At 37.8% G+C, this 17408-nt stretch overlaps 1 protein-coding gene across 1 annotated transcript; it reads left to right on the forward strand.

Annotated features, from left to right (window-relative positions):
* Positions 1–12695: 12695 nt before the first annotated feature.
* On the forward strand, positions 12696–13154 carry LOC141613668 (uncharacterized). Its single transcript, XM_074432411.1, has one exon. The coding sequence runs from the start codon at positions 12696–12698 to the stop codon at positions 13152–13154; it is 459 nt and encodes a 152-aa protein (XP_074288512.1).
* Positions 13155–17408: the final 4254 nt, after the last annotated feature.

A 17408-nucleotide genomic window follows, 5' to 3' on the forward strand; every position in this document is an offset into this window, starting at 1 on the left:
ATCTTGCTCGGGGTGTAAAAAGTATATCCATTAATGGCAAAACTGTTGTAAAAGGTGACCCTGGCATTTGGACCTAAACCAAGACGTAGTAACCTAGGAGAGATGTCATCACCAGTTTGATCAGTACACTCTAAGACAACATTCCTAAACCACTCTGCAAACGTCTTCGTATGCTCGTTCGCAATCCACTTCTCGGTCTTGTTTGGGTGATCGTATTTGAGCTCATCTTTGTGTTGTTGAATATAAGGTTGCACCTCATCTTCGTTGTTTAGCACATACGTGTGTGCTAAATGCAACATTTCACGTGTCACAATTTTTTCAACCCGGCCCCTAATACCTTTTTCGGTCATCCAGTCACTATGACGATTCTTAGGAACGCCAATCAACTCCTCAGGGGAGAGATGAGCGTAACAATATGAAAGAGCTTCGTCTAAAATAGTGCGTTCAGCAATACAACCTTCCGGACGATACCGATTAGATGTATAGTCCTTGTAGACTTTCATCAATCTTTCGAAAGGATACTGGTATCTCAAGTACACGGGCTCAAGGTACAAAATCTCCCTAACCAAGTGAATGGTCAGATGAATCATGATAGTGAAGAAAGAGGGTGGAAAATACATTTCCAATTGACAAAGAGAGGTTACAACGAGGTCCTGCAATGAATCCGCGTCATCGGGATCGATGACTTTCTCGCATATGGACTGGAAGAAGAGACAGAATCTAGTTATAGCATATCTTACCTTTTCAGGTAAAATGGAACGAATAGCCACAGGTAGTAATTGTTGCATCAAAGTGTGACAATCATGTGACTTTAACCCGGTGAGTTTTAGGTCTTGCATCGACACTAGGCTTTTGATGTTCGACGAATAACCATGTGGCACTTTAATTCCATTCAAGCATGCACATAACTCTTTTTTCTCATTCCGTGAAAGGGTATAAGCTGCTGGCGGTAAAAATGTACGATTACCTCTCTTCTGTGGTGCCAACTCCAGCCTAATACCCATCATTTTCATATCTTCCCTAGCTGCGGCGTTATCCTTTGTTTTACCAGGAACATTCAAATGGGTATTGATAATATTATCACAGACATTTTTCTCAATGTGCATGAAATCGAGGCAATGCCTGACCTCCAGGTCAGGCCAATAATATGGATCTTTTCTTATACCCACGAGTAGACAATTTAGAGCCGCTCTTCTTCCCATAATCTATCTCAATATGCTTTACTTTCTGATAAACTTCATGCCCACTCAAAATTCTAGGAGGTTGACGAAGTTCTTGTCTTCCATTGAATGCTTTCTGCATCTGCATCTTGCGATAACAATGGTCATGATACAAGAACCTCCTATTTCCCATATACACATACTTACGAGAAGACTTCAAGTATTCAGACTCGATATCCTCCCCACACAATGGACAAGCCTCTTTCCCATGAACTGTGTGCCCAGAAAGGTCTCCATAAGCCGGATAGTCAGTTATTGTACACAATAACATCGCTCTCAAATTGAAAGTTTCGTTCTTATATGCATCAAATACTTCTATCCCACTATCCCACAACAATCGCAAATCATCTAGAAGAGGTTCCAAATATACATCTATATCATTTCCAGGTTGTTTAGGGCCGGAAATTAACAACGACAACATCAAATACTTTCTTTTCATGCACACATATGGAGGTAAGTTATAAATAGCCAACACTACTGGCCAAGTACTATGTTGGCTACTCATGTTTCCGTGTGGGTTCATTCCATCAGTGGACAGCGCTCGACGTAAGTTTCTAGGTTCATTGTCGAACTCGGGATACTTAGCGTCGAACGATTTCCATTGCTTACCATCTGCCGGGTGTCTTAGCTTTCCATCATTTATTCTTCCTGTTTCATGCCAAGTTAACATTTTTGCATCATCGGGATTCGCATAAATCCTTATGACTCTTGGTATCAATGGAAAATACCACAACACCTTAGCCGGGATCCCTTCCTTATCCTTATAACGCCACTCCAAACATTTAGGGCAATTGGTTAAGTTTTGATATAATTTCCGATACAATATGCAATCATTTGGACATGCATGTATTTTCTCATATTTCATACCCACTCCTCTTATTAGTTTTTTCGCCTCATATGTCTTAACAGGTAGAACATTACCATCAGGAAGCAACTCCTTTATCAAGGCTAAAAAACTAGTGAAACACGTGTCACTCACCCCATTTGCCCCTTGATATTATACAACTTCACCACAGCCGACATTTTTGTGAACTTACAGCCAGGATACAGAGGTGCTTCAGACTCACACAACTTCTCACACATGTTATTAAGGTCGTCCCAATTACTAGTGTCATCACCTACATCTTCAAAAGCAATGGACTCATCATCATTCTCTTCATTATCTATAGACCCAACATTCAACTTCTCTACTTCCAACTCTTCCAACTCAAAAAACTCGGCAAACTCAGGATCATCAGTTAGCCTTTCGTGTACCTCGACATCATCTTCTTCAGAGTTATTATCTTCCTCTAATGATTCCCCATGAAAAATCCAACGTGTATAGGATCGACTAAATCTCCACTTTTCTATGTGTATTTTAACGTCCGGAATAGCCATATAGCTAATATTACCACATCTTTCACAAGGACATGCAATACTAGAAGAACCTTTCAAATTGTTCGAAACGAATTCATAAAATTCAGCTAAACCATCCTTGTAGGTGCGGTCACTCATATTTGCATCAATCATCCAAGTTCGAGTCATTATTCTACATTCGTAATAATAGGCAACTAATTCATAAAATACAATAATAGGCAAACAAATAAACGAAATTCAGGAAAGCAATTAAGCTAAATTATCAACAAATTAGATAATAACCCAAAAAATCCTATATCTATAAGCGTTGCTAAGAAACATATATATACCTGATTGATAAACACGATAAGGGAGAGAAGACGGTGACAACAGTGACGGAGATGAAGACAGAGACGATCAGGGAGGAATGGAGGATGATATAGTAGCAGTATTAGCTTGTGTTTGTGTTTTGTAGCGTATAGCAGAATAAAGCAATCTGTTGTTCTTAAGATTTTCATAACATTAATAACAAAGGTTATTGAGTCTACAACCGTTGTTAAAAACTATTAAAAACGGGTTCTAATATAACCGTTGTGATTACTTTTCACTAATTTGGCGCCAAACCATTAACAACGGTTAAAATTTAACCGTTGTTATTAGTTTTTTCATTAACAACGGTTTTTCAAGTATGACCCGTTGTTAAAACCAATAACAACGGTTAACAACACAGAACCGTTGTAATTAAGTTTGGTAAAATTCGCGGAATCAATTCTACAACGTGTTTTGCTGATTTTCGTGAATAAGCGTTGTTAAAGGGCCGTTGTGGTTGCCTGTATTTGTAGTAGTGCAAGTAATCTAATTGCAAACTATTCTAAAATGCATGAAAGATTTGGATTTGAGGGACTATACTTGTGTTTTGGATTGACTCGGGGAGCTAGGCTAGCCATCATTACTAGGCCGCCTAGGAGTCGGTCTCGAAAACCGACTCTTCATCATCACCAAATTCGGGCTCTCGGATGATATCGTACGTGTTCATTGGCATCTCACCTCCCCCGTCATCATGCCACCACCCTCTGTTATCAAGTCACCTTCCGCTCCAATTCTTCCATGTCTGAGCAAGTCCCGGTACCTGTTTGTGGTTGTTGGTATATCTGGGCGTGTCCCGGTACCAGTGTGGTTGTCTGTATGTCTCGGCGTGTCCCGGTACCGTGGTGGTGGTTATTTGATAGCGTGTCACTCATATCATAGTCATGTTGCATATTCACACACTTGTGTTGTGTCACACTTTATTTATTGAAACTTACGTTTGTGTGTCTGTGTAATTGTCACCTATTTCCGGGGTGGCCTGTGTCAGTCCATATGATATTTTCGATTATATGGGGAGCAGGTTAAGTACAGGCTTTACTTGTTGACGTGAACGGGATTTGGGCCGCGCCTTGGACTCAGAGTCGAGTAGTGTAGCATGGATGACATAGTCATAAACGAGTTGTATTTCATTTATTCATTAGTTTATGTTTGTAATAACTAAACTTGTTATCTATTTAATGAAGTTTCTTAATTGTAATTCCGATTTCACTGCCTCGGAAAACCGAGACGGTAACATTTCCAAATTACCTTTGCCGGGTAAGAAGGGGATGTTACAATAGAAGAGAGACTTATATGGCTATGTGAGGTTCGATTTATTATTCATTAAAATTGCCTCAATATGCACATCAACACTTCTACGTTATCAGGGAATGAGCGCCATACTTATGCGTTTTGACATGACATACCACGTAAGGAGACCTACTCACCATACCCACACGGGGCTGGTTTTGATGGACCGGCCATATGGAGGCTATAACCTCACATTTGAGTAGCTAATTGGGTACTTGGTCAAGTCTAAACTCGATTAAGTCACACAAGGAGGAGGGGGGGGGGTTGGGTCATTACTTGTAAGAATTATACATATTCTCCCTTTTTCTAACCAAAATTGTCAAGCTTGCAAGTTATCAAGAGGGGAAAGGCAGGGTCACAACAAGTATCGTTATGGATGGCGTTTCTATTTTCCACTTTTACACCTATGACAAAATATTTAAAAACGATATGCAAATGTCAAGTATGCACCCTAATTAAACAAATATATAAAACTATATATGCAACTACTCTAAACGTAAACAATTTCTAAACATAACATCGCATCAATCAACACACATATGAAAGTTCCAAAAAGGAACATCCTCATCAACGAAATTCCGTCCTCCTCCATATATATGAATACAAAAGAAAAAGGAACAGTAAAGGAGAAAAAGGTCGGAAAGTGTATACCAAGCGGTCTTCTAGTCTCGCCTTGTTTAAAATGCTCCGCGCCTGCCTATGCCATTGGTTAGAAATATATATATATATACAATGCAATATTTTTGAAAATTTTCAATTTTTTGGTCTTTTTGAAATTTTTCTCAAATTTACAAGTATATATAAATATTTACAAATATTCACAAGGTGCATATTTCCCTCCCCACACTTAAGATTCACATCCTCCGCGATGGGACAATTGTAGGGAGAGAAATGATAAATAAAGAACGTATTTCTGTATTTTTCAGTTTTCTTATAATAAATACACGTTTTTTTTGCATTTTTTGATATTTTTGATAATTAAATGCATATTTTTGGATTTTATATTTTTGAAAATGAAATACATGTTTTTGGTATTTTTAAATAAGAGAATGTCCTCCCCACACTTATTTATTTACATGGTTTCCAATAAAAATAAATGTGTCGAGGAGATTCAAATTTGAAAGACATGTTTTTGTAAAATTTTTCATTTTTTCAATTTTTTGTGTTTTGGAATAAAATGCAATGCATGTTCTATCCTAAATGCAAATTTGAAATACGATGCAAATTACACTATATGAATGCAATTACTAAATGTGACATATATTACAAGAAACTAAACCTAATGCAATCCTATTTGAATGCACCTATATGAATACTAATGCTAATATGTTACAAGTAATCTAATTGCAAACTATTCTAAAATGCATGAAAGATTTGGATTTGAGGGACTATACTTGTGTTTTGGATTGACTCGGGGAGCTAGGCTAGCCATCATTACTAGGCTGCCTAGGAGTCGGTCTCGAAAACCGACTCTTCATCATCACCAAATTCGGGCTCTCGGATGATATCGTACGTGTTCATTGGCATCTCACCTCCCCCGTCATCATGCCACCACATTCTGTCATCAAGTCACCTCCCCCCCGGTAGTGCCAACTTCACTCCCAAAGTAAGTGTAACACCCCCATACACCAAGGTGCCTTACCAAGACCACCCTAGCACATGGAGCTGCTACCATCTCGGTTACCCGAGGCATAGTAATCAAAGTAGACCAAAAAGAAACGTACTTTAAGTAAATAAGTTTAATGTGCGTACAGCATAACCAAACTAAAAGTGAAATACAACTTGCAGCAGGAGCTGAATCAGGGGCTCCTACACCCAACCCAAGCCAGGACACCACACCTGCACCACCACCAGAACAACCTGTCATGAGGTTCACCAGGTCCAGGTTTCAGCTTCCAATATGGCCAGCTGGGGTGAGCCTAAACTAAGTTCAGCTGGAGTCCCAAGCATCCAAGCCCGACCAAGCAAATGCAATGTAAAATTCAGCACAGAAAACAAGCAAGAAGTACCAGTCGCATGTTGCTGAAAAGGGTAATAAAGCATAAAGCAATCTTTCCATTTCTAGTGAGGCAATTGTGAGGCTGTTGCAGAAGGACCAATACACCATTTCCCTACAAAATTAGCTACAGAAAACTACAAGAAGCCTTGACTTTGAAAAGTACTCAGCTAGCCAACAAAGCAACATCAACCTGTGCACAATAGACAAATGATCAGACTGCATTCTTGCTTTAATTCAGTCTGTTTTTACCCCATTGCTTTTATTTTTCACTTATTTACCTCAATTTCCAGCTTGTAATATATTTAATGTTATTTTTACCCATCCTAAAAGAGAACTTGGCCTTTGGTAGGTTATTTGAGATGTAATGCAAGACAAGGCCTATATAAAGACCTATGTCTCAACTGTTTCCAGCTGAATATATTTAAATGAAAATTAGCCTTTGAGACTTCTCTCAAAAACTTTCAAACTTGTGTTTAAACTGTAGTTTGAGTCCCAGGCCTGATAATTAACATGTGATATCTATGGCTAATTGATCAAAGTAAGTTTAGCATAACTAGATTGAACCTGTGCTTGACTGTGGTTTATTTTAATTGTGTTGTACAATATAGGCTCTTAATCCTGTGTCAACTGTGGATTTTGAGTTTAGATATGCTTAAGTTAATCACTTAAATTTCCTGTGAGAACTCTGTGGGAATTTAGAGCATTAATTATATCCTTAACTCAATCAAACAAGTCCATTCTCTACATTAACTCCCTGGCTGTAATTTATCCTGAGCAGGCTGTTTCTAAGTAGCATTAAAAATAATTAAACTTCAGTATAAATCTTGAAATTTGGCACAGTTTTAGTTTACTATTTAAACTTAATTGACACAAAAATTCAGGATTTTTAAGGATCATTTGATATTTTTAGTGCCTCCTACAATATCCATAGCATTGTTGCAAAACCCTGGGTTTTACACTGCAATATGGTTCCAAGAGCCAGGTTTTAACACAATTCCACCTTCGTGTTAGTCTTGGGTTGAGAGTATTGTGAGCTCATTATCCCTAACTACTTTAAAAACTCAAAAACCAACCATGAGTGAAGAGAGATTGGCTGGCATAGAGAGAAACATTGAGGATCCTACTGCTAATGTCAATATTGCCTTGGATGCTTTGAATACTATCATGGCAAACATTCTAACACCACCGAGAAGAAGGCCACCACCAAGAGGAAGGGGTAGAGGTCTAGGCTTCCATGTGGGAGGCAGAGCCAATATCCACCAGGAGAAAGGAGAGCTGTCTGACTCTGATTGAAGTGCAAGGAGTGAAAGTCATCAGGGTTAAGACTACCAGAGATAGACAGACACATCAAGGTAAAAATCCCTGACTTCTCTGGTAGTCTTAACCCTGATGACTTGTTATAGTGGATTATAGATGTTGAAAAAATCTTTGAGTATAAAAATTATAATGATGTTCAAGGCTTTCAAAGTTGCTGTCTTGAAATTAAAGGGATATGCCTCACTATGGTATGATAATCTTAAACATCAGAGGCTGAGGGAGCGTAAGGAACCCCTTAGATATTGGTCCAAACTTAAGAAGAAAATGCTAGATAAGTTTGTCACCAAGGATTATACTAACGATTTGTTCATAAAATTATCTAAACTGAAACAAGATGATAAAATAGTTGAAGCCTACCTAAGGGAGGTTGAGCAATTAACTTTGCAGTGTGAGGTTAATGAGAAACCTGAGCAAAGGATTGCTAGGTTTTTAGAGTGTCTTGATAAGAGCATTGCTGTAAAGGTTAGGATGCAACCACTGTGGTCATATGATGATGTGGTTAACCTAGTACTCAGAGTGTAGAAAATGGGAAAATCTAAACTTGTTGCACCCAAACAAAAACTTGTTTATAAAACCTACACTGGTGTTAAGATTGTGGAGACACCCAAACCAGTGTCCCAACCAGGAGGACAAGGGGAAGGCACCTATGTTCCCTAAGTCTAACCCACCTTTGACCAAGGAGAAAATTAAATGCTTTCAATGCCAAGGATATGGCCACTTCAGGAAGGATTGTCCTTCCAAGAGAACATTGACAGCCATGGAAGTAGAGGAGTGGAAAAAAGTGGGTTCAGTTGAGTATGAGCAAGTGGATCCTGTCATTGAGGAGACAACCATTAAGGAGGAACCCAATGTAACACCCCTGATTTTCGGCTAAATTAAAACTAACTTTTACATACAAAAATGGCCGAAATACAAGGATATTATAATTAATATACAAAGTCTCTGATTACAAATCCCTTTTAAAAATAAAAGAATACAAAATGGAACCAAAACTTTACAAAGTCTTTAATAAAAATCTTCTCTTGACATAAAAATCCTTTTGAACAGCAGCGGAAGACCTGAAAGCAAAACAAGAAGACAGAAAGGAACTACCCCCATGACGAGTAGCCCCGAAGGGAGAAAACACGTCAGCCGGAAAGCTAAGTAACAGATAATACCTCAATATAAGCAGCTTAGTTTTGGTCATGGCGTGGAAACACAGACATGTAAAAATAAAAATAAACAGAGAGAATAATAAAAACACTCCCTGTAAACTAATCTCAAGCTCAAAGCTACTCCACAATATAATGGACACTCTCGTCCTAATAATTAATTCAATCTCAACTCTCTACTCCATCTCACTCATTACTCCGTCTCACTCATTACTCCGTCTCATAATAAAATACTCCCAAGTAACCAGATATCGTATTCTCATCGTCGACCCTAAGACAAAGACAAGGGGTGAGCGAATCAATGGATAAAAACCGCGAAACAATATTTCCATCTCAATATCGATTCCAAACAATGTAACTAACTCAATAACCATGGTCACTCTGGACCGTAAACATAACTCGGCACAAAGGCCCCATAACTCAATACCAGTAACCAATTTCCATCTCAATTTCAATATCGTCAAAGGTTCAAAGAACCGTGCTCAACACTTAGAGTAATACTCTAAGCTACTCACCCACGAGTCAATGTCAGAGGAAACGATAATAAAAACACAATATAAATCCAACCAACCACCAATTCGTTATCTTTGAACCGCTATCACCGACATCATACAAATTATAATATTCCAATGTCAAGAAAGGATGACCATCCCCATCGTTAGTACTCAAGATAACCAAATCTCATAATTTCACAATTGAAGCTAACAATTTGTCCGTACTCAGTGAACCAACCAGCCATCATTATCCTTTTTAATCTACTACCAATTCCTTAACGATGTTCACAATGATATGCCCATATCACGAATAAGGGCTACGTCACACACACCACCCATCTCACATAACACCAAATTAACAAAGTAAATATATAATATATAACAATAATTAATATAATATATTTGATAAAACTTCCAAAGACATAAATCCGTATCAACAATTAACAAGTATACTCACATACGAATAACTCCAATAAACAAAGTACAATTAGCACATATACATACAACCTCGAACAATAATAAGAGTAATAGGATCGGTAGAATCGTGTTACCTTAACAAATTAAAACTGAAGCAAGAGGGTGGCGGACTAAATAAACACGGATCAGAAGGAATAGCACGAGGAAAACGATCCCCATAACAAGAAAGACGTTGCGACGCCGACACAGTGCTATTAAATTAATAGCGTGACAAATAGTCGTGCAAAGATTTGCAGTAAGAACAAAATTGTGAATGATCATTATAAAATATATTTAATGATGATGATGGGGTATGATCCGAATAGCATAAAACACGTAAGATGGCAGATGAGGGTTTGATTACAAATTGTATATCAACAGGGGAAAAGCTTTGAGTTAGGCGGCTAAAAAGAGACCAAAAATAGAACATGTATATATACACAACGAAGGGTTAAACCCTATTAGACGAGTAAATCTACTTTAAATAATATTTTCCTTAAAACCAAAGTGAAATATTAGAGAATAGAATAAACTAGTCAAATAAAATATTAAATTATTTGGGATATTACAATCTTCCTCTCTTAAAAGAACTTCGTCCCGAAGTTCGAGTTTAGAAAATTTAAACAAATTTAGAAATTTTGGTGGTATTACATTCCACCCTCCTTAAAAATAAAGTTCGTCCTCGAACGTAAAATTTTCAAAAATGTATAAAATGACAACTCAATATTTAAGAAGAGTTTAAAAAGTTAAAATAGCGGTGCTAAGATGTGACGATCTCAACACCTGACCAAGAAAGAACCCTCTCTGATACCAATTGTAACACCCCTGATTTTCGGCTAAATTAAAACTAACTTTTACATACAAAAATGGCCGAAATACAAGGATATTATAATTAATATACAAAGTCTCTGATTACAAATCCCTTTTAAAAATAAAAGAATACAAAATGGAACCAAAACTTTATAAAGTCTTTAATAAAAATCTTCTCTTGACATAAAAATCCTTTTGAACAGCAGCGGAAGACCTGAAAGCAAAACAAGAAGACAGAAAGGAACTACCCCCATGACGAGTAGCCCCGAAGGGAGAAAACACGTCAGCCGGAAAGCTGAGTAACAGATAATACCTCAATATAAGCAGCTTAGTTTTGGTCATGGCGTGGAAACACAGACATGTAAAAATAAAAATAAACAGAGAGAATAATAAAAACACTCCCCGTAAACTAATCTCAAGCTCAAAGCTACTCCACAATATAATGGACACTCTCGTCCTAATAATTAATTCAATCTCAACTCTCTACTCCATCTCACTCATTACTCCGTCTCACTCATTACTCCGTCTCATAATAAAATACTCCCAAGTAACCAGATATCGTATTCTCATCGTCGACCCTAAGACAAAGACAAGGGTGAGCGAATCGGGATAAAAACCGCGAAACAATATTTCCATCTCAATATCGATTCCAAACAATGTAACTAACTCAATAACCATGGTCACTCTGGACCGTAAACATAACTCGGCACAAAGGCCCTATAACTCAATACCAGTAACCAATTTCCATCTCAATTTCAATATCGTCAAAGGTTCAAAGAACCGTGCTCAACACTTAGAGTAATACTCTAAGCTACTCACCCACGAGCCAAAGTCAGAGGAAACGATAATAAAAACACAATATAAATCCAACCAACCACCAATTCGTTATACTGAACCGCTATCACTGACATCATACAAATTATAATATTCCAATGTCAAGAAAGGATGACCATCCCCATCGTTAGTACTCAAGATAACCAAATCTCATAATTTCACAATTGAAGCTAACAATTTGTCCGTACTCAGTGAACCAACCAGCCATCATTATCCTTTTTAATCTACTACCAATTCCTTAACGATGTTCACAATGATATGCCCATATCACGAATAAGGGCTACGTCACACACACCACCCATCTCACATAACACCAAATTAACAAAGTAAATATATAATATATAACAATAATTAATATAATATATTTGATAAAACTTCCAGCACATAAATCCGTATCAACAATTAACAAGTATACTCACATACGAATAACTCCAATAAACAAAGTACAATTAGCACATATACATACAACCTCGAACAATAATAAGAGTAATAGGATCGGTAGAATCGTGTTACCTTAACAAATTAAAACTGAAGCAAGAGGGTGGCGGACTAAATAAACACGGATCAGAAGGAATAGCACGAGGAAAACGATCCCCATAACAAGAAAGACGTTGCGACGCCGACACAGTGCTATTAAATTAATAGCGTGACAAATAGTCGTGCAAAGATTTGCAGTAAGAACAAAATTGTGAATGATCATTATAAAATATATTTAATGATGATGATGGGGTATGATCCGAATAGCATAAAACACGTAAGATGGCAGATGAGGGTTTGATTACAAATTGTATATCAACAGGGGAAAAGCTTTGAGTTAGGCGGCTAAAAAGAGACCAAATATAGAACATGTATATATACTCAACGAAGGGTTAAACCCTATTAGACGAGTAAATCTACTTTAAATAATATTTTCCTTAAAACCAAAGTGAAATATTAGAGAATAGAATAAACTAGTCAAATAAAATATTAAATTATTTGGGATATTACAATCTTCCCCTCTTAAAAGAACTTCGTCCCGAAGTTCGAGTTTAGAAAATTTAAATAAATTTAGAAATTTTGGTGGTATTACACCCAACCAGGACATGTCATTGGTCACCTTGATACAAGCCATAGTCTGGTCTTATGGAGGGTAATGCACTCTCAACAGGCACCTTTGGAGGATGATCAGAGGTCTCTCATTTTTAGGAGCAGATGTACTATTTAGGGAAGGGTGTGCAACATAATCATTGATAGTGGAAGCTGCACCAATGTAGCATCTGTCACAATGGTCAGTAAGCTTAACCTCAGCACCCAGGAGCACCTCAATCTATAAAAACTCAGATGGTTAAACAAGGGAGCAGAGGTCAAAGTTGATAAGCAATGTTTGGTTCCATTTTCAATTGGCAATGTTTATAAAGATAAGATCTTGTGTGATGTAGTCCCCATGGATGTATGTCACCTGTTACTGGGGAGACCATGGGAATTTGATAAGAATTCAGTCCATCAAGGAAGGAGCAACACCTACACCTTCAAGCAAGGCAGCAGGAAAATCACCTTGACTCCTTTACCACCTAATCAGAAGAACTATGGGAGTTCAAGTGTGACTGATGGGCTTAATGGAGTTTTGTTCCTATCTGAAGCAGAAATGATCAAGGAAATACAACAAGAGCAGCATGTTCTAATCTTGTTGTCCAAAGAAATTAACGAGGATGTGGAGCACCAACTAACAGCAGAGGTTAGACCATTGCTGGAGCAGTACCAGGATGTCTTTCCTGCTGAGTTGCCTAGTGGTTTGCCTCCACTGAGATTAATTCAGCACCAGATTGACCTTTTGCCAGGATCTGTACTCCTTAACCATTTCATGATGCTACAAAAAAGTTATAGAAGCAAATTGATGAGTTGATGAACAAGGGATTTGTGAGAGAATCTTTAAGCCCTTGTGTTGTCCCAGCATTGTTGGTTCCTAAGAAAGATGGTACTTGGAGGATGTGTATTGACATCAGGGCCATCAAATCACAGTCAAGGATAGGTTTCCCATACCTAGACTGGATGACATGCTGGATGAGTTAAGTGGTACCAGGATCTTTTCTAAAATTGATCTTAGGCAAGGCTATCACCAGGTGAGGATCAGGCAAGGTGATGAGTGGAAGACTGCTTTCAAAATAAAACAAGGACTCTATAAATGGCTGGTTATGCCATTTGGATTATTTAATGCACCCAACACTTTTATGAGGTTAATGACAGAAGTGTTGAGGCCTTGTTTGGGAAGGTTTGTGTAGATACCCAATATCTGTCGAGTCTCCAACAAACACCCGATGATTATCGGACTACAACATGCTTAGGAATTGCAGCGTTTAATCGACAGTTTGTTTACAACTATACGTCGGAAAACTTAACACGATTTCCAAAACAAAACATTTCAAAACTTTTCAAAAGTACCTGGAGTTTTTAATGCATGATGACGGGTTCGCAATGACACTAACTAGAGTCAAAACCGACATCGGACCAAAAACCGACTCAAAATTCAAATCCCGACTCCAACAACGAGTCAAACCGAGTCAAACACAAAAAATAAAACTTTTCAAGACTTCCATGTTAAGTATTCACGGAATACTTGATGGTCAAGTACAAATCATGTCATCCAAAACATAGGATAGAACAAATCATGATTACAATTGCGTGATAGTGACAAGATAACGCGAAGACCCACGAATTGGCTTGCGCCTCTTCGAGCAGCCCATGCGGCCACATCGCTCAAAACGCACACAACCACCCATTTTTCTATAAATACCCCTCAAATGCCACCATTTGAAGGTATGCAAGTGTCCACACCCTCATTTCTCCCTTAAAATTCTAGACTCGACTTCTCAAGTCATAAACTGACACGTGTTTTCGACCTACCGATCGAAAACACAAGACTTACACATTGTTTGGTACCGTCATCGTGCATTAAATCACTTGACCGACCATGTCGACCAACTACACCACCATTAAACTTAAAACACTCATTTACATTGCTAAAACGGTTTTAAAACCGAGTTTTCCGACCAAACAAGTTGATACACTTTCGTCGATTTCTCGTCTTAAGCCTAGCATGTAAGTATGAGGGTGTAAAAATCCTCTTCGATCATGTTTTTCATCTGTTTTATGACTATAACATGCTAAAACTTGCATAACATGATTCAAACATAGGATAGATGAGCCAAAATCGGATTTTAGCCGGAGACAAGGGTTGCTTGTATAGTAGACAGGCTCGCGCCTATACCCCATGGCAGGGTTTAATCCATCCGTGTTTGGTCTCATTTTCCTCTTTAATCCATTTCTTATTTGTAATCGGCTTTTACCATTTCAAATATTTCAAATCATTTTCATGATAAATTTTTAACCATAAAGTATTTTTCATCCTTGGTTCCTAATACCATGACGGTTTAATCCGTGTTCCGGTGACAATATTTGGTTAAATACATTTTAAAAGGTATTTTAAAACCTTTTATTTTATTTCTTTACATTTTCAAAACAAATGCATTAGTCATAAATACAAAATCATCCTTGGTTCTGCATACCATGTCGGATTTTAACCCGAGTACGATGATAAACATTGACTAATCACAAACAAATGAACTTAAAACAATTAGTTCATAATCATTTTCAAAACTATTCATGTCAAGCTTGCAAAACCGAACCCGACATCGAATATTGTTAACACGGCTGTCGCAACCCTATCAAAAATAAACCAACCGGCTCTGACTAATATAGTAGAGGTAAGTCGGGTGTCGTACTCCACATGGAGGCTATTTTATCTACTTGTTATTTTAGTCCGTCACGGTAACAAGTTGGGGTATTTGAATTGTTTTAACTAAACTACTGAACGAAATGTAAAGCAGAGAGAGAAAACGATAAAAATAGTAAAATGAAATAAGATGTGATCAATTAAAGAGAAGAATGCCAGGATGTCGGTTCACCATGATATCACACAATTATGTTAATGGTAAGGTCAGTTGGTCTGATGTGAGAAGGGTAAAGGAAAGGTCCTTTCGGTCCGCTATCCGCCCTAAAATACTTCCAACTTAGCTTTCGTCCTCATTAGTGTAGTCTATTGTTCATAACTGGTCTGTTCATTCCAATTTTTCGATCTAGGTCTGAATTTAACCGGATTAACTAGTTTAGAAGCGTGCACTCAACTAAACGATTACAATTAAATTACTATGAATCAATTCTCACATGTAAACCTTCTAATCTAATTATAACATCATTGCTTTACTATCATGGCTCCCGATCCTAGCAATAAAGGAATTAGCTACGCATGTTCTTAATGAAATTAACAATAATTGATGAAATAATAGAAGACATGATATAGAGATTGATGATAAGAAATTGCATAAACTAATTAACAACACTAATAAAACAGAAATTTAAGGCAATAATATAAAGTATGCAAAGGAGAATTAAATTGAATAGAGAGAGTGAAGAAAGATTACAAAGTTATAGATCCGACAAAAGAACGAAATAATGTCGAACAAGAGAAAATAAGTTTCTGCTTAATACTCCGGGATTAGTGAATGAAAGATAACCTAAACCTAAATGAGGTCTTTCTTTTATATAGGAAAGATATTTATTAAACACAACTTAATAAGATAAATAATTTCACGCGAAATAAAATCTCCCGTTCAGATAGGAATCATCTCGATCGAGCAGCTTGAAACTCCTCGATCGAACACTTCCTTGGCAAAACCTCTCGATCGAGGACTTGGTCTACTCGATCGAGGAACCTCAAATATGAACCTCTCGATCGAGAACAGCAGGGTCTCGATCAAACACTATTCATCATCCATAAGCTCTCGATCGAATAGATTGGCTACCAAAAGCCTTCGATCGAGGTAAACACCACTGAGCCAGCTCCTTGCTTCGTTGATTTAGCTTCCGAGACCACTTCACGCTTCCCGAGGCAGTAATAATTCCACTCCAATTCTTCCATCTCCATAAATGCAAGCTAAGGGACAGAAAAAGGCATGATTCCGCTATCTTTGGTACATTCCTGCAATAAAAGCAAAACAACCCAAAGTGGACTATTCGAGGGACATTTGTAGCATAATACTACATAAATTACATATAAATGCGTGCGATAATGGCTTAAAAAGACTATATAAAAGGCACGCTGTAGATACCCAGTATCTGCTGAGACTCCGACAAACACCCGATGATTATCGGACTACAACATGCTTTGGAATCGCGGCGTTTGATCGACAATTCGTGTACAACTTTACGTCGGAAAACTTAAAACGATTTCGAAAATAAAATATTTCAAAACTTTTCAAAAGTACCTGGAGTGTTTAATGCATGACGACGGGGTCGCAATGACACTAACTAGAGTCAAAACCGACACCGGACCAAAAACCGACTCAAAAATTCAAATCCCGACTCCAACAACGAGTCAAACCGAGTCAAACACAAAAAACAAACCATTCAAATGCTTCCATGTTAAGATTTCCCGGATTCATGTATGGTCAAGTACCAAACATGTGCATACAAATCCTAGGACAGAACAAATCATGATTGCATTTGTGTGAAAGCGACAAGACACCTCGAAGACGTGCTACATTGCTCGTGCCTCTTTGAGCAGCCCAGGTGGCCACGTCGCTTAAAACTCACACAACCACTCATTTTCCTATAAATACCCCTCAAATGCAAGCCTTACACATTGTTTGGTGCCGTCATCATGCATTAAATCACTTGACCGACCATTTCGACCACTATACCATCACTAAACTTAGCAAAACACTCTTTTTACATACTAAAACGGTTTTAAACCGAGTCTTTTCCGACCAAATGAGTTGATACACTTACGTCGGTTTCTCGCCATAAACCAAGCATGTAAATATGAGGGTGTAAAAATCCTTCTTTTATCATGTCTTTACTTGTTTCATGACTATAACATGCTAAATCATGCATAACATGGTCCAAAACATGGGAAGAATGAGCCAAAACCGGACTTTTTGGTTGAGGCAGAGGCTACTTACGTAGCACATAGGCTCGCGCCTAAAGCAACCTGCCCAGCCTTAAGTCCAATCCGTGTTTGGTCTCTTCTTTTCCTCTATTTTTCATTTTCATATTTGTAATCGGTTTTTTCCATTTCACGTATTTTCAAACCCATTTTATT

Source organism: Silene latifolia, chromosome 11 (genome assembly GCF_048544455.1).
Source record: "Silene latifolia isolate original U9 population chromosome 11, ASM4854445v1, whole genome shotgun sequence".
Classification (NCBI taxonomy): Eukaryota; Viridiplantae; Streptophyta; class Magnoliopsida; order Caryophyllales; family Caryophyllaceae; genus Silene; species Silene latifolia.